The sequence below is a fragment of the Stegostoma tigrinum genome, chromosome 23 (assembly GCF_030684315.1).
Source record: "Stegostoma tigrinum isolate sSteTig4 chromosome 23, sSteTig4.hap1, whole genome shotgun sequence".
Lineage (NCBI taxonomy): Eukaryota > Metazoa > Chordata > Chondrichthyes > Orectolobiformes > Stegostomatidae > Stegostoma > Stegostoma tigrinum.
In genome coordinates, this window is record NC_081376.1 from 22722148 (window position 1) to 22745942 (window position 23795).

Genomic DNA, 23795 nt, shown 5'->3' on the forward strand with positions numbered 1-23795 from the left:
CAACCTGACTGTGATCAGCTAACTCAGCCCAGAGCGTGGACTGTTCCTCTACTGCCTGAATGATTATTGAACCTGTTATAATTTCATTGGCCCTGATTATAGTTCTTTCTTGATGCTGAACTACAAATTTATATGTAGTTAAGGTCTGCAATGCAGTTATTGATCTCTCCCACAAACTTATCCATTGCAGATAGGACACAAGAGTCAAATACAGCATGTGGGATTGGACTTCCAAATGAGCAGAGCTGATTGGAAAAGGGGCTCTATGTAGCCAAAAGGCCATTAGTCAATCAATTTAAACCTTTATGACAATCAGGTATTTCTCAGGCTCTCTGTCCCTGCTGCCAGCAACTAGCTGCAAGAATTAAACTTATTGCCCTGTCCGACTGGTGTGTTATAGTAATAGTTTATGCTTCTGGTAGTTCCATGGTTGTTGATGCTTCCATCAAACGTATGGCTGAGAGCTGTCTCAGAAATGTTGATATTCACAAGATGTGCATTGCTAAAATTCTGGAATACTGATTTATTTTCACAGTTTACAACAGCATATTTATAACTTTTTGTTTCAAAGCAAGTGATTTTTAACAAGTCCATATTTTTAAAATTAGACTTGGTTGCTGTTCAATCCAACATGTGTGTTCGTGGCTAAATATTTCAAACAATAATATAGTCAAAACTTGCTGTACTCAGTAACGTAAATCATGGTTCAATGGGTAACATCTTGCCTCTGAGGCAGCAGATTGTAGATTCATATTCCACTCTAGAGACTTGAATCCATAACCCAGAAGGATACTGCCAGTGTGGGGCTGGGAAGAATACTGCAACTTTCAGATGAGGCATTCATCCAAATCCCATCTCTTCTCTTCAAGCAATATTCTTCTTGTATCCTGACTAATACTTTTTTTTTGCCTCAATCATAACCTATTTATTTGGTGGTGTTTGTGAGATCATGCTGTGTGTTCAAACGTGTTTAATTGTGAAACAATTCTGGACATCCTGAGGTCATGAATAGTGCGCAAGTTCTTTCTTTAAAAATTGCAATATATGATTCTGAGTGCATTTTTGGGGGGTAGAGGTGAGCCTGTGGATTGTGCTACCAAGTCCTTGTGCATGTGAGGCAGCAGTTTGGCGCAAAAGATCTATTAATTTTCATCACACTCCCAAGTTATCCTGCGCTGGGGGATCGGGTAGATGCGCAGAGAGTCGTACTGAGGAGGGGGTGTCCCTGGGATCACCAAGGTACATGGTCTTTCTATATGGGATTCAGCTTGGTCTGGTTCGAACCTAGCGTTGGTGTGGTCTTCAATTGACTGGGTCACAGTTGGTGGTGGGTCAGAGCAGTGAATCTGAGCTCGACGTGACCTGCGATATGTACACCACTTCACCACCTTGATGACAGTGATCCAAAGGCAATCGATCAGGATCTCAATCAACTCAATGATACAGAGTATGGAGCCACCCATCCAGAATCCAAACTGGCCGCCGAGTTTGGATAATAGCCAGTCTATCTGAAAAGACAGAAATAGTTGGAAAACATTTATTTTACAATATTAATATATACGTGTGAATGGGAGTGAGGTGGTATTGCAATGATGTCACTAGACTGGTAACCTAGAAGCCCAGGCTAAAGCTCTGGCAACACAGGTTCAAATTCCATCTGAGTCCAGAGCTGCTAGTGGAATTTAAACTCAATTAATAAGTCTACAATTAAATAATTTATTGGCAATAAAAACCCAACCAGATCTCTCGTGTTTCAGAGGATAGGAAATCTGCTATTCCCCAGTCTGATCTAGATGTGACTCCATACACTCAGCACTATTGATGGCTCTTAAATTGGAATGCTGCAACATCCTTCTTATGCCAAAACTGGGAGAGTTGTCTAATAGACTAAACAAACAAGTGTTATACGATCATACTCTGTAAATTATACCTTGCAGTCATTGCCCTAGATTGCTCTGGGTATCTCCAACATTAACTCAACATTGTTTGCAGTGTTTTGTGGCATCAGATCAAACGTGAGCGAGGAAACCTTTTCTTTACCACATATCATTCCCCCACCTGACTTGGCTAATGAATAGGACCTTTTTCTCGTTGAACACTCCTTAGTGGAAGAACTGAGATGGCAAGGACACTGAATGTATGCTGTGGGAGACTTCATTGTTCATCACCAAGAGTGGCTCGGCAGCACCACACTGACCAAGCTGGTTGAATTCTGAAGGTGGTAAGGGAACCAATAAAAAGGGAAAAAACATGCTTGGCCTCATCTTCAACAATCTACCCGGCATAGATGCATCTGTCTATGACAACGTAGGAGTAACTATTGTACAGTTGTTGTGAAGACAAGTTTCATCTTCACAATGAGAACACCTTCTTCATGTTGTGTGACGCTACTACTGTGTTAATTGCGATAGATTTCAAACAGATCTAGGGCTCAAAACTGCGCATTCATGAAGCTGTGTGAACCTTCAGCAGAAACAGAATTGTACATAAAAGTAATTGCAATTTCATGGCTGAGTAACTTTCCCACTCCACTGTTACCATCAAGGCAGCAGATCAATACTGGTTCAATGAAAAATGCAGGACAGCTTGCCAGGAGCAGCACCAGACACACCTAAAAATGAGGTGTCAGTCTTGCAGAGCTACAACACAGAACTACTTGTGTGCCAAACAGCATAAGCAGTGAGTGATAGAGATATGTGACTCCACAACAACAGTTAAGATCTTAGCTCTGCAGCCCTGCCACATCTACATGTGAATGGTGGTAGGCAATTAATCAGCTCAATAGAGGAGGGGCTCCACAAATATCTCCATCCTCCATGATGAGGGAACCCAGCAAGTCAGTGGAAAAGATAAGGCTTAGCATTTGCAACAAGCTACAGTTAGAAGTGTCAATAAAAATTTATCTTGGCCTCCTCTGGCGTCCCCAGCATCACAGATGTCAGTCTTCAGCTAATTTGATTCACTCAACCCGGTATCAAAAAATGGTTGAATGCTAAAGGCTACAAGCCTTGACAATATTAAATAGTACTGAAGACTTGTGCTTCAGAACTTACTCCCTAGCCAAGCTATTTCAGTACAACTACAACATTGGCATCTACTTGACAAAATGAAAAATTACCCAGGTAAGTGGTTGCATAAAAAGCAGGACAAAGCCAACCTGGACATTTACCATGCAATCAGTCTACTCAATCATTAATAAAGTGTTGGAAAAGATCAGCAAGTGTTATCAATGTTTTGCAGTAATCTGCTCACTGACAGTCAGTTTGGATTCTTGTGGGTCCATTCTGCTCCAAAACCCATTACTATCTTGACAAAGGAACTGAACTCAAGAGGTGCGGTGAGAAGGATTGGCCTCAAGGCAACATTTGACTCTGTAGTAGCAAAGGGCCCTAGCATATCTGATAAGTATAAACTGACATTTGTGCTGCACTCAAGTATTCACTCCCTCCGCCATTGGTGAACAGCAGCAACAGTGTATATCATCCACAAGCTGCACTAGTTATTCACCAAGCCTCTTTTGACAGTACCTTGCAAACCTATTTTTTTTTCCCCTAGAAGAACAAAGGTAGCCAATGTGTGGAAATTATCCTCATTCATAAATCTCCTTCCAAGCCATGCACCATTCTAACTTAGACTCATATTGCCATTCATTCATAGGGTCAAAATCGTGCAACTCTCTTCCAAATAGAGTCAGAAGTTGCAGGACACCAGGTTTATTTAAAATCACAAGCTTCTGGAGCACTGTTGCTTCACTGGCATCTCTACATCATATCTTCCAAATAGCATTGTGGATGTACCTACACTACATGGACTGTAGCAGTTCAAGAAAATGCTTACCAATTACCTTCTCCAGGCCAACTGGGGAAGGCAATAAATGTTGACCAAGTTGGAAATGCCCATATCCTATGAAGTAATAAATTAAAAATGGGCAGTTGGACCTAATGTATAATCTTTCATATCATGGACAGTATGTAATTTCTTCCATCCCTGACTAAAAGGGGTACTATTCATTCCAGTCTGATACTGCTGTGTTTCGTGTGGCAGAGTTCAGTACTGTGTATCCCACATATGCCTCAGCTGCAAAGCTTCGATGGAGCCTGGTGATACCTTTGGGAGAATGAAGATTGCAGAGTATGATGTGCCTTTTGAAACTTACTGTTAAAGCAGGGTCCTCCTGAATTGTCCTGTAATTAATCTCTTGGAAGTATAAGTTTAATTTCAGGATGTTTCTCCTGTAAAACATTTAAGTTCATGATTAAATACTGTTTCACATTTTATTCTTAGAAATAGTCTGCTCACTTACAGGTAACAACATTTGTACTGTTCAACTCCTTATCTTTTCACTTCTGTTATCTTCATTTACCTATCACTAATTTTAAAGATTATGCCTCCTTATTCTGGAATCTGTCCCACCCAGAGGAAATAGTTTCTTTTTACCTATATTTTGTGTCATTTAATCTTTACACATTCCTAAATTGGACAACCTTTAACCTTCCAAATCCAAGGCAACACCTGAGCTATTATTTTTTGTTTGATTCTGTCCTGCAAAATGTATTGAGGTATTTTCCACATGAAGTAACAACAGAAATGCAGGTTATTCTCAAAAACCCTAACCTGTACTTGAAAATGTGCATTCCCACTCTGCCTGCTACCCGCACTCAGAGTCAGACAGCACGGAAACAAATACTTTGGTCCAACCAGTCCATGCCAAACACGTTCTCAAACTAAACTAGTTCCATCTGCCTGCCCGTATCCCTTCAAACATTTCTTATTCATGAACTTATCAAATTCTTTTAAACAATGTAACTGTACCTGCATCCCTCACTTCTTCCAGAAGTTCATCCCACAAACTACTCTCTGTGTAAAAACAAAAATTGCCCCCATGTCCTTTTTAAATCCTTCTCTAACCTTAAAAATATGCCCCCTGCTCTTGAAATCCCCCACTCTAAGGAAAAGGCACCCACCATTCACTTTACCTGCATCCTTCATGATTTTCTAAACATCCATAAAGTCATCCCTGAACTTTCCACATTCCAGTGGAAAAGGTCCCAGCCAATTCAGCCTCTCTTTATAAACACAAACACTCCTTTCGTGGCAACACCGTGGTAAATCTTCTCTGAACGCCAATTTAGTAATATTCTTCATATAGCAGGGCAACCAGAATTGGACACAGTACTCCAGAAGAGGTCTCACCAACGTCCTGTACAACCTCAACAGTGATATTCCAACTTCTATTTTCAAATGTATGAGTAATGAAGGCAAGTGTGCTGACATCTTCTTAACTACCTGGTCTGAGAAACAGACTTTAGACTTCAAAGAATTATGTTCCTGAACCCCTCTGTTCTACAACATTCCCCAAGACCTCTTTTAATTATGTAATTCGTACCCTCATTTGTTTTACCAAAATGTAGTACCTCGCTTTTATCCAAATTAAACTCCATCTGCCACTCCTCAGCCCACTGACCAATTGATCAGGATCTCTTTGTAATCTTAGATAATCTTCTTCACTGTCCACTATACCACTAATTTTGGTGACATCCGCAAACTTCAATATTCTCATCTAAATCATTTATCTAAATGACAAACAAAAATGGGTGTGGCACTGATCCCTGTGGAACACTGCTGGTAACAGGCCTCCAGTCCGAAAAACAACCTTTACCACCACCTTCTGTCTCCTGCTGTTAAGCCAATTTTATATCCAATTGGTAAGCTTACCCTGAATCCCATGCGATCTAACTTACCAATACAGGATGTTAGAAAGCTCAAATATCCTTTCCAGCATCCTATATTTTACAATCCCATCTATTTTATGATTCGGTTAATTCAGGGAACTCACCTGTTTACAGTAACAGCAGCTGAGGAATCCCTTTCGTATGACAAGATGTGGTAAATCCAATCCTATATTTTAGACGAAGAAATGATTTTAGATACTCTCATTGAAGAATTTTTGCAGCAAATGAACTTGTCACCAAATTTATTCAGTGAGCGGATGAGTCATGAAAGGCAGGATTTCCCAGTTTCTGTTTGTGAGTTATGCCTAGATGGCTGACTCCAGCTGGAGGGGCAGAATTAGATCACCTTTTGTAAAGGAAGGGTCACAACAACTGAGATTACTGTAAAGTTTGTGTTATCTGCATGCACCAGTAACAGGTGTTTCAGTAAATAAAAAGGCTGGTAATTGTGGAGTGATTACAACCGTAAAAACAGTAGGAGTGGTGGAATTAATTTTGTGGTAATGCTTTTGAGTGTCTCGAAAAGGAAGAGTTGGTAGTTGTGGACAACAATGACACCTTTATTAAAGTTTAGTGGACAAAACAATAGCTAAATTGTTATTAATAATTTGGGAATGGGATAGGTGATGTGAAACTGAATATTGCTCTGCACTTGTGCGAAGTTGTTCCTCTGCACCACTTTCTGGCTGGTTACAATGAAATGTTTGTCACTGGCAAACAGCCCCAAAGCCTGTTGGATAAAGAAGAAGAATGAAGCACAAACCAGCAAAGCATAAATGAACAGTTTAAATCAAGAATGTCATCTCTATGCAAGTCAAAAATTTTAATGTTATCATGGTTTGTGGTCTTTGGGGGGGGTATATTGGTTGGTGGAGCATTCTGGTTGCTATGTTGCTGAATAATACAGGTTTTTACTCTATTGCAATACAAAGAGCTTACTGTATTCAAATTGTCTTCTGCATTTAATCGCACTTTACAATAGTGATTGTACTTCACTGATGCAACGCTTAGTTGATCAGTTCTCATGGATTAGCCTACCAAGAGGATAGGCATCAGATTATTGCTACATATTCTGATGACCCGCAGTACTCTGCAATGCCTTATGATTGTAAAAGGTAGTACATAAATGTAAGTTCTTTCTTTTTGTTTGGTTAAACAGTTTATAGTTGGTTATTCTCAGACCAACTGATTAAGGTAAGAAGAAATGAGACAGAAAGTGTATATAGCTGCGCTGAGGTGTAACTGCCAGGTCCTTGAATCAGAATTCACAATCAGTACAGTAGGTGAGAATCCAGTACACTTAAATCTTTGTGGCAAAGAAATAAATGTTAATGGACTGACTGCTGCAGTTTTGGCTCAATTACAGTCTAAACACAGTTATTTAACTTCTTAAATCATAGACATTTTCTGTGTAGAAGGAGGCTATTTGTCTCATATCAGTGCTAGTTTGCTGTATTAATCTAACATTAATCTCAATGCCTCATCGTCTCTCATTGCACCGTATCAATCCTGATCTACTTCCATTTTTCACTGTGCAACCTGAATCTGGCTCTGGTTCAAATATTTATCCAATTTTTCCCTAAGACACACTTGTCTCTGTCCTAATTGTACTCTGTGGCAAAACATTCCAAGCTCCAATAACCCCCTATGTAAAGAAATTTCTTCAGATGTCTTCCCTCACTTTCAGTGCTAGTTTGGAATTTAATTTAAAATCATTTCCCCCATCAATGTGATGTTGACAAGAAATGCTGACTACTGTCCCTGTCCTCCATCCTCAAAATGTGTAGTCGTTGTGGTCACATCTGCATTGCCTTCCCCACAAAACCATGTATGAGCCTGAGTATTAAATAAAGATAAGATGTTGGAGAAACTCAGGAGGTCTGGCAGTATCTATGGACAGCGTTCATGTTTTGTCACCAATGTGACTTTTCTTTGGAACTGAAATTTGAACACAGTCTGTTTCTATCAGATCTCAAGTATCCAATTATTTTGCTTTTATTACCTGGGTACGGAATATCAGCATTACCATAAATCCACAGTCTCTGCCATATTTGCCCTCCTAACAATAGTAGAAATAGGAAAGACAGCTAATTTCACCATCTTCTCTCACAATCCAAGGACATTGAGGCTTTTTAGCACCTACAACCACATTCATCTTGTATCATTATGAGATGCAGATAACGATACTTCAGACACTGCTGTTATTGATAACACATTGCTACATATCCACATTGCAGTTATCTACATAGTCACTGGGAAAGCTGATGAAATATTGTTCAATTTGCATCATAAGTTCAGGCCTACCTCAGAGGATTCAGATGGCCAATCCGCCATAGTCATGGTCAGTCTGTACTGGGTCTCACTGTAGGGAGACAAGATGCTTGATGAGTAATTCTGAAGAAATTCCAACTGTCTTTATCCTTTACTCACACTCAGTCTTTTCATCTTCGCAGTTCTTAGAATAGAACTTTCTTACAATTCTACTTTCTCCATCTCTCTTTCTTTCTCTGTCTGTCTGTTACTTTCAAATCAGTGCACTACCTTTTTCTCCCGTCATAAAAATACAGAAAATAGTAGCGGGTGTAGGGCATTCAGCTCCTCAATCCTGCTCTGCCATTCACATGGCTGATCACTGTACTCAGTATTCCTTCTTTCTCTCCATACTCTGATGTATTTAGTCCTAAGAATGATCTCTAACTTTCTTGACAACATTCAATGCTTTGACTTCAACTGCGAAGAATTTCATAGGCTCACCACTCTCTGGGTAAAGATATTTATCCTTATCTCAATCTTGGATAGCCTATTCCATATCGTTAGACTGTGACCCTAGTTCTGGACTGTTGGGTCTTGGGAATACCCTTTCTGTGTTACACTATTTAATCCTGTTAGAAATTTATAGGTTTCTGTGAGATACCCTCATTCTTCTAAATTTCAGGGAATACAGTCCTAACCAATCAAGACCCTGTACAATTGCAGCAAGACAGCCTTGCTCCTCTATTCAAATCTTCTTATACCATTTCTCTCCTTCGTCACTTATTGCACCTGCATGCTTTCTTTCAGTGAGTGGTGTACAAGAACACTTAATTCTCGTTTTACTTCTCCCTTTCCCAATCTAATGCTGTTCAGATAATAGTCTGCCTTCTTGTTTTTGCTGCCAAAGTGGTTGACTTCACATGGGAGCTGTCATATGGCTGCATCAAAGGAATCATTGTGGAGGAGGGGGGAGTCATAGGTGGGGGTGTTTGGGGACACTGGAAGGTGGGTCATCAGTTGGACACGGATGCTTGGCTCTGGTACCTCCCCCCTTCTTTTCATCCCATCAAAAAGAGAGTTTCTTGCTCTATTAGCAATTTGGGGTTTATCTGAAAAATTGGGTAGCAACAATTGTGGGATCTTGCAGTGTCTGATCAAGGCCAAGAAAGGGTGTCAGAGGACTTGAATGGACTAATGTGCAGAGAGAGAAGGGACAAATGATGGGGGCATTACCATGGGATGGGAGAAGGGATGGTCCCAGTGGCCTCTCTGAATTGTGCCTGAGAACTGATCAGTACAGAACTCACTTGCAGGGCTGCTTGCAACTCTCCAGGCAGTCTGAGTGTTCAGCTTCCATTTGCTGTTTCAGGTGGTAATAACAATAACCTAGGGAACACAGAACAGTGGCAGTTAGTTCCAACTAAATTATAACGCCAAGTGTTATCTTATGACCATTCTTAACTCCATTTCCCAGACTTGTTACCATTGTCCATTACACTTCCTTCCTTGAAGTTTTTGTCTAATTCATTTTCTGGAAATGAATTTTTTGATTCATTTGTGGGATATGGGCATCACTGACTGACCAGTATTAATTGGCCATCCCGAGTTGCCATTGAGGTGAGAGAAAGCTGCCTTCTTGAACCACTGCAGTCCACAGGTAAGGAAGTTGACCCATAATGTCCTCAGGGACAGAATTCCAGAATTTTGACCCAGTGACAGTGAAGGAATGGAGATATATTTCCAAGTCAGGAGGACGAGTGGCTTGAAGGGGAGCTTGTAAGTCGTAGTGTTCCTAGGCATCTACTGCCCTTATCCTTCGGGATGGAAGTGTCTTATGTTTGGAAGGTGCTGTCTGAGGATCTTTGGTGAATCATATAGATAGTGCACGCTGCTGCTACTGAACATTGGTGGTGGAGGGAGTGAATGGTTGTGGATGTGGTGCCAATCAAGCATGCTGCTCTGTTCCGGACAGTGTCAAAGCTTATTGAGTGTTGTTCGAGCTGCACCCATCCGTGGAATTGGGAGAGCATTCACCACACTCCTGCCTGACTTGTGCCTTGCAGAATCTGGGGAGTCAGGAGGTGAGTTACTTGCTGCAGTATTCTAGACACTGATGTGCTTCTGTAGTCACCTGTATTTATGTGGTGAGTGCAGTTGAGTTTCTGATCAGTGCTAACTCCAGGATTTTGATAATGGGGATTCAGTAATGGTAACAGTATTGAATGGGAGCAGTGGTGGTTAGCTCGTTTCTTATTTGAGTTGGTTATAATGTGGCATTTATGTGGTGTGAATATTATTTGCCACTTGTTAGCCAAAGCCTGGATATTGCCCAGATCTTGTAGAATTTCAATTTGGACTGTTTCAGTGTCTGAGGAGTCAAGAATGGTGCTGAACATTGTACAATCATGGAAAATCCCCACTTCTGACCTTAAGGTGGAGGAAAGGTCATTGATGAAGCTGATGATGGCTGGCTCCAGGACCCTATCCTGAAGAAGTCCTGCAGAGATACCCTAGAGTTGAACATAGAACATCACAGCACAGTACAGGCCCTTCGGTCCTCGATGTTATGCCGACCTGTCATACCAATCTGAAGCCCATCTAACCTACACTATTCCATGTACGTCCATATGCTTGTCCAATGACGACTTGAATGTACTTAAAGTTGGTGAATCTACTACTGTCGCAGGCAAAGCGTTCCATTCCCTTACTACTCTCTGAGTAAAGAAACTACCTCTGACATCTGTCCTGTATCTTTCACCCCTCAATTTAAAGCTATGCCGCCTCGTGCTTGCCGTCACCATCCCAGGAAAAAGGCTCTCCCTATCCATCCTATCGAACCCTCTGATTATTTTAAATGTCTCAATTAAGTCACCTCTCAACCTTCTTCTCTCTAATGAAAACAGCCTCAAGTCCCTCAACTTTTCCTCGTAAGACCTTCCCTCCATACCAGGCAACATCCTAGTAAATCTCCTCTGCACCCTTTCCAAAGCTTCCACGTCCTTCTTATAATGCGGTGACCAGAACTGTACACAATACTCCAAGTGCGGCCGCACCAGAGTTTTGTACAGCTGCAGCATAACCTCATGGTTCCGGAACTCAATCCCTCTATTAATAAAAGCTAAAACACTGTATGCCTTCTCAACAGCCCCGTCAACCTGGGTGGCAACTTTCAAGGATCTGTGTACATGGACACCGAGATCTCTCTGCTCATCTACACTGCTAAGAATCTTACCATTAGCCCAGTACTTTGCCTTATCGAATGCCTTGCTGAAATCCATATACACCACATCAACCGGTTTATTTTCATCTACCTGTTTGGTCACCTTCTCAAAGAACTCAATAAGGTTTGTGAGACACGACCTTCCCTTCACAAAACCACGCTGACTATCCCTAATCAATTTATTCTTTTCTAGATGGTTATAAATCCTATCCCTTATAACCTTTTCCAACACTTTACCAACAATGAAGTAAGGCTCACTGGTCTATAATTACCAGGGTTGTCTCTACACCCCTTCTTGAACAGGGGAACCATATTTGCTATCCTCCAGTCGTCTGGCACTATTCCTGTAGACAATGACGAGTTAGAGATCAATGTCAAAGGCTCGGCAATCTCCTCCCTGGCTTCCCAGAGGATCCTAGGAAAATCCCATCTGGCCCAGGGGACTTATCTATCTTCACAGTCTGTAGGATTTCTAATACCTCTTCCTTGTGAACCTCAATCCCACCTAGTCTAGTAGCCTGTATCACAGTATTCTCCTCGACAACATTGTCGTTTTCTAGAATGAATACTGTCGAAAAATATTCATTTAGTGCTTCCCCTATCTCCTCTGACTCCACACACAACTTCCCACTCCTATCCTTGATTGGCCCTAATCTTACTTTTGTCATTCTTTTATTCCTTAAATACCTATAGAAAGCCTTAGGGTTTACCCTGATCCTATCTGCCAACAACTTCTCATGTCTCCTCCTGGATCTTCTGAGCTCTCTCTTTAAGTCTTTCCTGGCTACCTTGTAACCCTCAAATGCCCTAACTGAACCGTCACATCACATCCTAACATAAGCCTTCTTCTTCCTCTTGACCAGAGATTCCACTTACTTCGTAAACCACGGCTCCTGCGCTCTACAGCTTCCTCCCTGCCTGACAGGTCCATGCTTATCTAGGACACACAGGAGCTTTTCCTTGAATAAGCTCCACATTTCTAACGTGCCCATCCCCTGCAGTTTCCTCCCCCATCCTATGCTCCCTAAATCTTGCCTAATCTCATTGTAATTGCCTTTCCCCCAGCTATAACTCTTGCCCAGTGGTATACACCTATCCCTTTCCATCACTGAAGTAAACATAACAGAATTGTGATCGCTATCACCAAAGTGCTCACCTACTTCCAAATCTAACACCTGGCTGGGCTCATTACCCAGTACCAAATCTAATGTGGCTTCGCCCCTTGTTGACCTATCTACATACTGTGTCAGGAAGCCCTCCTGCACACACTGGACAAAAACTGACCCATCTATAGTACTCGAATTATAGCGTTCCCAGTCAATATTTGGAAAGTTGATGATAACTGACTCTAATAACAACAACCAGCTTCCTGTGTGTCAGGTATGAATCCAAACAGCACAGAATTTATCCATTGATACCCATTGATTCCAGTTTTGCTAGAGCTCATTGATGGCACTCTCAGTCAAACACAGCCTTAACGTTATGGGTTTTGACTCTAACCTCACCTCTGGAATTCAGCTGCTTTGACCATGTTTGAACCGAGGTTGAAATGAAATCAGGAGCTGAGTGGCTTAAGTGAAACCCAAACTAGGCCTCACTGAGCAGGTTAATGCTGAGCACATGCTGTTTGATACCACTGTTGACGACACCTTCCATCACTACACCGATGATCAAGCGTAGACTGATGGGGTAGTAATTGGCTGGGCTGGATTTGTCCTGCGTTTTGTGTACAGGACATACCAATTTTCCACGTTATTTGACAGCTGCCAAATTATCCCTGTACTGGAATAGCTTAGCCAAGGGAGCGGCAAGTTCTTGAGCACAAGTCTTTATTCCTATTGCCAAAATGTTGTCAGGGGCCATAGTGTTTGCAGTATCCAGTGTCTCTGACTGTTTCTTGATATTACATGGGGTGAATTGAATTGGCTGAAGACTGGTATCTGTGATGCTGGAGACCACTGGAGGAAACATAAATTTTCTAAGCAAAAACTCTGAAAAACCTTCTTCTCCCCTTTCAGTGTATCCTGTCAGGTGTAATCCTGAGTTTTTGTCCTTTCACTGATCCATTCATATGAAAATACTTTTACGGTCTTGCAATATTAGCATCCATCTTTATTTATATGAACAGAAAACAGCGAGTAGGAATAAATGGAATTTTTCACATTGGAAGGTTCTTAACAAGTGAGATAATTCAAAGATCAGAACTGGAGCCTCAGTTGTTTACAGCGTACAGTAATGTGTAGATGAGAGAACAAGTATGAGGTACCCAAGTTTGCAAAAGAGAAAAAGTTAGTGGTAATGTCTTTTTGATGGAAATAGAATGAGTTCAATATTATGGCAGATGGAGTGTACTATCAGGAAGTTTGAATTTGTTAACTTTGATGGATGAAAGACTACTTAATGTTTGTAGGAGGGTGGTCTTGATGTCCTTGTACACCAATTGCAGGAAGTTAACATGCAGACATAAAGTAAAGGCACAGAAAGAGAGATGACTGGAGGCGAGTTTAACCGGAGGGTCACCACACCTCATTTAAAGGGTGGGGTTGAGAAGGCAGGACCTTCACAGTGACCTCAGCTGGTAGAGGAATGTTACTGATTCTGTATACTGCAAACTAGCCAACCAGCCAACTAAGCTAACTGATCCCCTAATATGCAGGTAGAGCTAGCAATTGAGAAAACAAAGGATTAGTTGATACAAAGTGATTGAAGAACAGAATAAGTCTTACTACGATTATACATGCCTTGGTAAGAACTTTTGAGAAAATAATGTGTGTGGTTTTGGAATCCTTACTTAAAGATACATTTGCCTTCAAGAAGGGCCACATTTCACGAAACTGATTCTTGTTCCTATAATGAGAGATTTGATAAGTTAAGCCTAGTCTTTTAAATGAAGTGCTCTTGTTGAAACAGGTTTTGAGAAGCTTTGTGCAGAGTAAAGTATCAAGGACTGTGGTGAAGAGAATTTTTCCTCTCAAAAGATTGTTATCTTTGGAGTTCTCTATCCTCGGTCATGTTCTTGTCAATAAATCTATTCAATAGTCAAAAGATTTTTGGATGCTGAGGGACTCCAGAATATAAGGATAATGCAGCAAGATAGATTTGAAAGAGGTCAACGATGATTGTAGCTAAAGGTGAAGGAGACTTGGAAGAACAAATAGCCGAAACTTGTTCATGTTATATTACCAGCACTGGGACCATGTTAATGCATATTCTAATTTCAGTGTGTCCTGCTGTCAGTTTAATACTCTCTGCCTGTATTCAGAATAGGATCTTTTGGTTTAATACAGTCTAGATACACAGAAAGAGGACAATGTTGATTTCATATGCTCACTATAATCAGTTACAAGGCTTTATTATGTAATATATTTTTCTTACTCAGAGACAGACCCTTTTCAGTTTAATACATTCTCTGTATTCAGAGACAGAACCCTATTAGTTTAATCAGTTATAGGATCCTGTCAATTTGCACACTGGATATTCAATAAAGATGGGACCAATGTTCCCTTTTACTCGTGTTTGTTTTGAATGGTTGGCCTGTTGCACTGTATATTCTTTTTAAGATTGACACACAGCCATGTGTGTATGCATCTGATGGAAGGCTGTTTGTTTTTGGCATGACAACTTCCAAAAAATGACATGGTTACCCATCCAAGATAATGGGAACTGCAGATGCTGGAGAATTCCAAGATAATAAAATGTGAGGCTGGATGACCGGAGAGACCACTCTCTCCGTGACTCCCTTGTTCGCTCCACACTGCCCTCCAACCCCACCACACCCGGCACCTTCCCCTGCAACCCCAGGAAGTACTACACTTGTCCCCACACCTCCTCCCTCACCCCCATCCCAGGCCCCAAGATGACATTCCACATTAAGCAGAGGTTCACCTGCACATCTGTCAATGTGGTATACTGCATCCACTGTACCCGGTGCGGCTTCCTCTACATTGGGGAAACCAAGCGGAGGCTTGGGGACCGCTTTGCAGAACACCTCCGCTCAGTTCGCAACAAACAACTGCACCTCCCAGTCGCAAACCATTTCCACTCCCCCTCCCATTCTCTAGATGACATGTCCATCATGGGCCTCCTGCACTGCCACAATGATGCCACCCGAAGGTTGCAGGAACAGCAACTCATATTCCGCCTGGGAACCCTGCAGCCATATGGTATCAATGTGGACTTCACCAGTTTCAAAATCTCCCCTTCCCCCACCACATCCCTAAACCAGCCCAGTTCGTCCCCTCCCCCCACTGCACCACACAACCAGCCCAGCTCTTCCCCCCCACCCACTGCATCCCAAAACCAGTCCAACCTGTCTCTGCCTCCCTAACCTGTTCTTCCTCTCACCCATCCCTTCCTCCCACCCCAAGCCGCACCCCCAGCTATCTACTAACCTCATCCCACCTCCTTGACCTGTCCGTCTTCCCTGGACTGACCTATCCCCTCCCTACCTCCCCACCTATACTCTCCTCTCCACCTATCTTCTTTACTCTCCATCTTCGGTCCGCCTCCCCCTCTCTCCCTATTTATTCCAGAACCCTCACCCCATCCCCCTCTCTGATGAAGGGTCTAGGCCCGAAACGTCAGCTTTTGTGCTCCTGAGATGCTGCTTGGCCTGCTGTGTTCGTCCAGCCTCACATTTTATTATCTTGGTTACCCATCCATTCAGCTTAGAGTGAACACTGGACAGGTTCCTGTTGGTTTAATTAATGACTCACCCCAGTTTGGATTACCCTCGTTATTACAATGATTTTTCCCTTCTGGTAGAGGGTAGTTGTGATGCCCACACCCACAGAACTTCACCATGTGATCCTGCAGACAGGATTGGAGACAGGTCTGAGGATAGAAAACAACCATAGCATTAGAGAAACCAGAATAATAGAGGTTTAATTTCCAGAGTAAGAACATTTATTACAACAGACCTCCCAATATAAATATAACTTTAATCCCAATCAATCAAAGTCCTTCCTACCATTGTACAGAATCCCAACTGGACAAAGCCCTTCCAATGATAGTCTAGACAACACCCCAGTGACAGCCAATATCTGTGGGCTCTACACCCCAATAAGAGTAAATGCCAGTATTGCTCATACCCACTGAGAGCCAGTATCTGTACCTGTATCCTGTGGTATGGGTTCCACAGGCACTGTTCCCACAAGGACTAGCCTCAAAGTCAAAAACTGATCAGAAATTACGCTGCATTCAGGAAGGGAGAGGAAAAGGTGGAAAGTATGAGAGGACTGTGTCTGACTGAAGGGCTGAAGTACCTGCATTGTGTAGGTGGTATTGTAAAGAGTCTTCACATCCACATCTGAACCATCAAATGTACACTGACTGTAGGAACCACCTAGACGCACTATTTCATCCTGGCCAAAGAAAAGAATTATGAGTATTTAAGAATGATAATGTTTTATTTATATAGTGCTGGTAAAACAAGTTAAAAAAGATCCAACTCTGTGGTGATTTGGCATTTATCAATTGGGCCAATGCTTCAGTCAAGAATATAAAATGGAGAGGCTCAGAGCTGAATAAATGATCATTTCTCTTTGCTTCACATTGTGTGTCTTGTTCATATTTCAGCTGTTTCCTACAAGTGAAAGAGAGGAGCTCACCTCTAGCTCTCACAGTTTATGCCATGCCAACTACTATACCTACCACAAATATGCCAATGGAGGTCTCTGTGCCAGCCTTGGCATACAGCCCCAAATCCTGGAGGAATGGGAAGGTGTTCTGCTGGTGCAGCATGAATCTGGCTCCAGCTGCAGTGGAGAGAAAGGGGTTGTAATCCTCTTCAGAGATATCTAGCACCAGCTTCAGCCCTGTACATAAAGATCAACAATCAGTTCCACACAGATCCCCTCAGCTGCATAATCAGAAAGACTGGAAGCGCACTCATCTCTAAGTGCACACTACCAATGAGTGAAAAACAAAAGCTTTTTGTAAACTTTCAGACTATAGGCACCACAAGGTCGGCAGTTATTATTCATTCATAGGTAGCCTGAGATAATGTTTGATGTGACTAGGCCATTTTTGCTTAGCCACTTCACAGAGAAGTTAACAGTTAACCATGTTGATGTGACACAAACTGGACAAGGCAGATTTTTCCTGATCTTTCAATTGGATAGTGACACTTAGTTTAACATTAGAGACAGAACAATGGAGAGAAATGGAGGAGTGAGAAAGAGGAAAGAGACAGAGAGCAGGAAACAATGGTGGAGAGAAACATAGAGATGTGGATAGATGACAAAGAAGTAGCAGCAGGGGCACATGGATAGAGACAGTGGAGGGAAAGGGAGGGAGACACACAAATGCAACATGAAACATTGAAAACTTGTGGTTATTGATGCATTATAGGATTATTTCATTCACAATATTAAAATGAACCTTTGGTTTTGTGGAAGTCTTACTGACTGGCACATAAACAAAAGCAGACCTTACCAAACTCTGCACCAGGATTAGATGTCACCAGCGGCTCTCTCTCCGAACCCCAGTTGAAGATGTAACAGTTGCCATAAGTTGGATGCATCAACTGTGTGAAGTTTCTGAAAGACAAGGGAGTCACCTTATACTTGGTCTTTACCCTCATTCATTTTGAGTATTCTTGACGCTTGCTGTGCTCAGTTCTTTTTGCATATTGAGCTTTCACTCCCCATTTGCACAATGACCAGGGAGGCACCAGATTCCAACCTGGCCTGCATTGCTTTGTTGCACAGCTGAGAGAGCAGTGAGGTAACACAATTGGAATCAATAACTAGGGCTTAGAGAGGTTCAGCCAGAGCTAGGAAAGCCCTCTGTCTCTGCTCAGGTTGAATTCCATCTTAATGAATTATGAAATTCAATCATGAATTACTGATGTCAGTTCCTTTTCTGGAGCAGCTGTAAACTGTAGGGTGTCACCTGGGTGAAGTACTGGACTTTATCATAGAGCTGTACCTGGAGGAATCAAAACCCCTTGGACAGAATCTGGGAGGATTATCATGGCAAAATACACTTCCTTAAGATTTTGCTACATCACATCTTTACACTTGTTCTTTTGTTCTTGGAATGTGAAATGCCTGCCAAAGTCAGCATTTTGTGAGCTTGCTGCAGTCCATGGAGGCTAGAAACCTGCATAGTGCTATTAAGCAGGGAGTTCCAGGATTTTCACCCAGTGACAGTGTAGGAACATGTATGCAGTTCCAACTCAGAATGGCAAGTGGCTTGGAGGAGAAACTGCAGGTTGTGGTGGGCTCATGTATCTATTGCCCTTGTTCTTCAATGTAGGGTGGGTTTGGAAGGTGATGTTGAAGGAGGCTTGACAAGTTGTTGTAGCATCCCTTATAGCTTGTACACATTACTGCCACAGTGTGGAAGTAGTGGACTGTGTGGATATTTAATGGTTTTTAATTTGGGAAATAACTGACCCCGTCAGCCAAATGTTCTTCCAAACTGTTCAAAAGATTATGTCTCCCCCAGACAGGTTTTTTTTTGGCAGGTTTGCAGTATAAGGCCCTTAAAGATCTTCCAGTACAGGAGGGGAACTAAGAACTTACTCAAGGTTACAGGGTTGTCCACCGAAAACACAAGCCAGAATGAAATCCTGCCCCTGCTCGCCCATCATCAGGCGGTCTGATTGAGGCATGTTGGACAGGATGCTCATGTAGTGCAAGGAGTACCACTCATTCATTGCCTCTAGCGCTGTGCTGAAGTTTCTATATATACAGTTTGACCTGTTCTGATTGCACTAGGAGGTAAACAAAAACAAGTCGTTACACTCCGTGAACACAATACATTCATTGTACCTTCACTGTACACAATACATATTTCACTGTACATACTAACTTGAATTGGAACAATTAGCACAAATGCAAATAGCCATCAAAATGGCCAGCTGCACTTGTGCAAAGGGCCCAGTGACTTCAGTTACTGATGACAGATATCTTTAAGTTAGAATGAAGCTGTGCACAAACAAACAACATTACTAGGTTCCTATTACTAATGTCAGACCAGTTGTGCATGCACAGACAGCCCATCTGAGGCCACAGTTCTGAGACAAAGTTCAGGAGTTGGGTGCAAGGGTTGGGAGCAGGGACCGTGTTCTGGGAACAGGGATAAAGCCCGGGAAACATGGGAAAAGTTCAGGAGTGGAGAGAAAGGTCATGACATTGCACCAGCCATTCAGTTGGGCTGCTGCTCAGGTTGGACATAGGTGAAATAGCAGTGCTGGGCTGCATTTGGACTTGGGTGGAGAATTGACAGAATCGAGGACTTTCCCCTAGCATCACTGAATGCCTGACGGCTGGCTCAATAGACTATTCCTCTGGTCAAAAGGCAGCTGCATTTGTTGCTTGGCAGTGATGTAGCACTGGCAGGTAATGTTTTTGCACCTATGCACTCTTTGTGCCATCTGTGGCATTCCTAATAATCTGATTAACACTGCGCAAGAGTAGTTATACTCTTGAAACTTTGCCAAACATGCACACATGCGCTCACATAAGTGCACGTGTTATATAGAGGCATGCACATATATGCAAATACACACACTGCACTACCCTCACTTACCAGTTGCAGTGCCACTTTGAAGGACCCTGACTGTGATCGGTTCCAAGCTGCTGAGTGAATTTGACTTTCATCAGATCCCAGGATGTGCAGAACGGTCTCCACGCCCTGTTCACTTGTTTCAATGATTACAAGTGATGCTGCCCTGCTCCAGTTTGTCTGTGATGGTGGGAATGCAGCTGGTATTGTTCCATTTTGGTTATAACTGTAAATATGTTCGAGTGCAAGTTTGGCAAATTTGTCCAAATGCTGCAACAACTGCTTGGACCTTGTGTACCTGAAAATGTGAGCAGATTATTTTAACATCAAAAACCAGGAGATTTTCTGAAGAACTGAACAATAGACCACTAAGCACCTTGAGCCTGTTCCACCATTAAATAACAGTTTGATGACCTACAACTAGCTTCATAGACTTTGCTCTGTACCCTTTGATATCTTTGCTTAGCAAAAACCTATCCGTCTTACATTTAAAGTGAACTATTTAAAAAGCATCAATTATTGTTTATGCAAGTGAGTTTCAAACCTCTGCCACTCCAGTGCAGAATTTGTGTTTCTTAATTTCCTGAAGGGTTTCGCTTTAATTTTTATATAATGCAGCCTAATTCTAGTCCACTCCCACCCTTCAAACAGTGGAAATAGTTTATCTATCTTTTCTGATTTCCTTAATATCCAGTCTAGTATCCCTTCACCTTCTAAATGTATGTCATGCTTGTGTAATTTCTCCCCTTAAAATCTCAGTATCGTTTTGGTAAACCCACACTGCAGTCTCTTCAGGACTAATATATCCTTCCCATAGTGTGACACCCAAACCTGCTAACGGTAATGTTGATGTGATCCTACCAAGCGTTTTGAATAGTTGCAGCACATGTGCTCCCTCTTTCACTCCTGAAGCAGATATTCTGGGTAGAGAAGGTGACAAACACACCTTCAGAATTATTGCAACGGGGAGCTCATTCAACTACTCACTTTGTCCCATCATACAATCAGATGATGGCTGATCAGTAACTCCATTTACTTGCCTTAGTTAGAAGGGATTTGAGTCGTGCAGATGGGAAGAATGTATCTGAGGGCTGGTATCTACAGGACTCAGATTGAAGATAATTTGCAAACAAAAAGGGTGTCCTGAGGAGAATATCTTTACGCAGTAGTTTTGACCTAGAATACACTGTTTGAGAGCCTGAAGGAAGTAAATTTACTAGTAACATTAAATGGAAAATCGGATAAATACATTAAAAAGAAAATTGGTTTTGGTTGTAGAGCAGGAACAGTTGAGTGGGATGTTTAGGTGACTCCTTCAATGAGTCTTCACTGAAGTGATGGCCCAGGTGAGCTCCTTTGTTGTATCCTTGACATCCTTACACAATAGAAATTCACCCATTTCCATCTTGACAGCCCAAATTGTTTTCCAGCATCCACAACCTTTTGGGGAGAGAATTTGGAATTTCCACTGTTCTTTGTATGGAGAAAAATCTTCCTAATTTCATTGCTTGGCAGCCTAACTCTACTTTTACAGATATTCCCAAATGCCAGGTCTTCGGACTTGGACTGTGAGAGTTTGTACTGCTTTAATGTCACCAGATGACCTGATGCTATTCTCACTTAAGTTTCATTTGCAGGAGGAACGGATGAATCATGATCGGGAAGCAAGAATCTTGCCTGATTTCCCCTTTATCTGAACACTGAGCCTACTGGCAATATCGAACGCTGCTACCTAGCTGAGACCAATTCGTTTAACATTGACTGCATGGGCGTTAGGCTATGGGACTATTGCTTTTCTCTTGCCAATACCTTCTTATCTTATAAATCTGGGTATGCTGTGAGGACTTTCCAAATACAACAATTAGGAGTGTGCTGAGGATGGAATTTCTGGTATACTCTCCAGGGAAATGACACTGCCTGTTGGAGGGTTAGTTCAGGATTTACCTTCCTAAGGTCTGCAGGAATATTGGAGTGGGGAGGAAAACTTCTTACTCAGACGTAATAACTTAATAGCACCATTTTACCTGAAAGGGTTGTTGTTACAGACGGTGACAGCAGGGAAGTTCATTGCTTTGAAACCAGTCCGCAGGTTCATACTGACCTCCCAGGATAGGTAACTCTTAATTAGGATCACCCACTGCCAACACACCAGCCCTGTGAATACCAGAGTCAGAATGAACCACATTGCCCGCTTCTTGGGCCCTTCAGTTACAATACGCTTGGGTCCATGTGTGTTGGTGTTCTCACAGTACCAGACCAGGAGCTCAGTATAGGTGTAACCTGGTCCTTTCTGCAGGCGGTGCAGAGCGTGGGTTAAATATTGCTGCATCTTCAGACAGACCATCCTGCTGGGCATAGTGAGAAAGGTCTGTTAGTTTCTGTAGGTGTGAGGCTGGCAAAACACAGCAGGTCAGACAGAATCAGGAGAGCAGAAAGACAATGTTTTGGGCCAAAACTCCTTGTCAGGACGCTTGGAAAGATCTCCAGTGCTTCATTTTAAGTGCACTCACTAAACATTCCACCCAGTGACCTTCAGTAGTAGTATTCGGGGATCAGGGTTAATATTCTTACCTCAATAGGCCACATGTCTGGTTCATCATACAGTGTGATACCCACAATATGAGTTCAATTCCTGTACTGTCTGAGTGTGCTCCCCTCTCATCTTGCCTGAGCTGCAGTAACCCTCAGGTTAAGCCACTGCCAGTTGGAGAGTTACTTGAGGTGCAGTGGTAGAGCTGCTACCTCTGAGTCACGAGGTCCGGCTTCAAGTCCCACCTGCTGCAGAGGTTTGTAATAACAGCTCTGAACAGGTTGATGAGGAAAAGTATCTAAACCACAACCAGTCGTTTCTCTCTGATGAGAGGGCGGGACTATGACGGCTGTATCTTTTGAGATTCAATTTATATTTTGAGTTTAAACACCTTCAGTCGTGTTGGACGTCCGGAAGATTTCTCAGTAACTGAATGGATAAATATGTAATCGGCCGGGGTCACTTTTTCACCTCTCGTCCCGTTAGTTCAGAGCGGGAGCTCAGGGCTCTATTTGCCCTCCCCCGCCCCGGAGAAGCTCACAGCGTGCGGCCGCTGGGGGATCCTCCTCCCCCGGCAGCGCTCAGGCTGGAAGGATGAAAATCCGCTCACTCAGTGCACCCAACTCAGAACGAAAATAAAACCCACACTCGGCTGAAAGTTTGAACAATACTGCGTATATCTGTAATTCATATCATAGATAAAGGCTCAATATAACGAAAGTATTTACGGTGTTTCCACGTTGTAGGGCTGCGCTGGAAATTTAACATTTTCTGCGAGATCATTCAAAAACGAATTCACTCTGTGGTTTAGAAATTGGCAGTTATTGGGAGTAGCTGTTGCATATTGACAGAGTTTTGATCAGATATGTCATGAAACTTTTTAAAAACTAAATATTAATACTAATCACAGAGGCATTTTCTAGCATTTTGATTACAATCTAGAGCTTCTCAGTTTTTTGTTCACCGTGTCCAGATTTAGTCACCGAAGCTTCCAATCCTGTAGGTCTCCTGTAAATAAAAGTCATTATTATATAAACGGCACAGAGTGATCTCAAACCTGGAGTTTAAAATACGACACCAAAGAAAACAAATCGAAATAAAGCGTCTCTTTGCACTGGGAGGGAAACTCAGAACATTCTGCACTTTGGAAAGAGAAGGGACAAGGCGAACGATCCTCACCTTATGGTCTGCTGGACTGTGCAGAAAGAACGAGGACTGCTGACCGCAATCCGTCTCCAACTAAACAACTCCGACCAAATCCGGCTCATCAACTTGACTTTGTCAGCAAGTCATCCAGATCAAACAGACGGGACAGCTACACACACACACGCACACACAATCAAGCGCTCACACACGATCAGCTACTTAGCAAAAGCCCATCAAATACCCAACGACACAACACGCGAAGTTACCCTCACTCGTGCAAATACATTGACATAGACGCACTAATTCCTCTTCAAACATACGTACAGGGAGGAACAGAGATTTGACAATACTCAAATCCTAAAAGTAGGAATGCAAGTTAAAAAAGAGAAAAGTGAACACA

General features: G+C 42.3%; 1 protein-coding gene across 4 annotated transcripts; it reads right to left on the bottom strand.

The window, feature by feature from the left end:
- Positions 1-264: 264 nt before the first annotated feature.
- On the bottom strand, positions 265-23629 carry LOC125462248 (amiloride-sensitive sodium channel subunit beta-like). Of its 4 annotated transcripts, none has more exons than XM_048552051.2 (13): positions 23429-23629; positions 21744-22067; positions 19744-20017; positions 18735-18925; positions 17641-17744; positions 16858-17021; positions 16470-16568; positions 15921-16038; positions 9293-9371; positions 8037-8094; positions 5837-5898; positions 4157-4232; positions 265-1508 (listed from the first exon to the last, which is right to left on the bottom strand). In XM_048552051.2, exons 1-13 carry the CDS (start codon positions 23515-23517, stop codon positions 1143-1145), a joined length of 2004 nt encoding a protein of 667 aa, XP_048408008.1. In that variant the 5' UTR covers positions 23518-23629; the 3' UTR covers positions 265-1142. The 4 variants fall into 4 exon arrangements, with proteins under 4 accessions (XP_048408008.1, XP_048408009.1, XP_048408011.1 ...); XM_048552052.2 differs by having other exon boundaries at positions 21744-22064; positions 23429-23628; XM_048552054.1 differs by lacking the exon at positions 23429-23629 and adding an exon at positions 23307-23410 and having other exon boundaries at positions 21744-22064.
- Positions 23630-23795: the final 166 nt, after the last annotated feature.

Excerpts from the sequence above, each read along its gene's own strand:
- LOC125462248 (XM_048552051.2), bottom strand. The coding sequence starts at position 23,517 with ATGAGCCGGATTTGGTCGGAGTTGTTTAGTTGGAGACGGATTGCGGTC. Across the intron at positions 22,068-23,428 it reads ACAGTCCAGCAGACCATAAG|CAGGATGGTCTGTCTGAAGA; the intron begins GTGAGGATCGTT and ends CACTATGCCCAG. Across the intron at positions 20,018-21,743 it reads TGTAACAACAACCCTTTCAG|GTACACAAGGTCCAAGCAGT; the intron begins GTAAAATGGTGC and ends TCACATTTTCAG.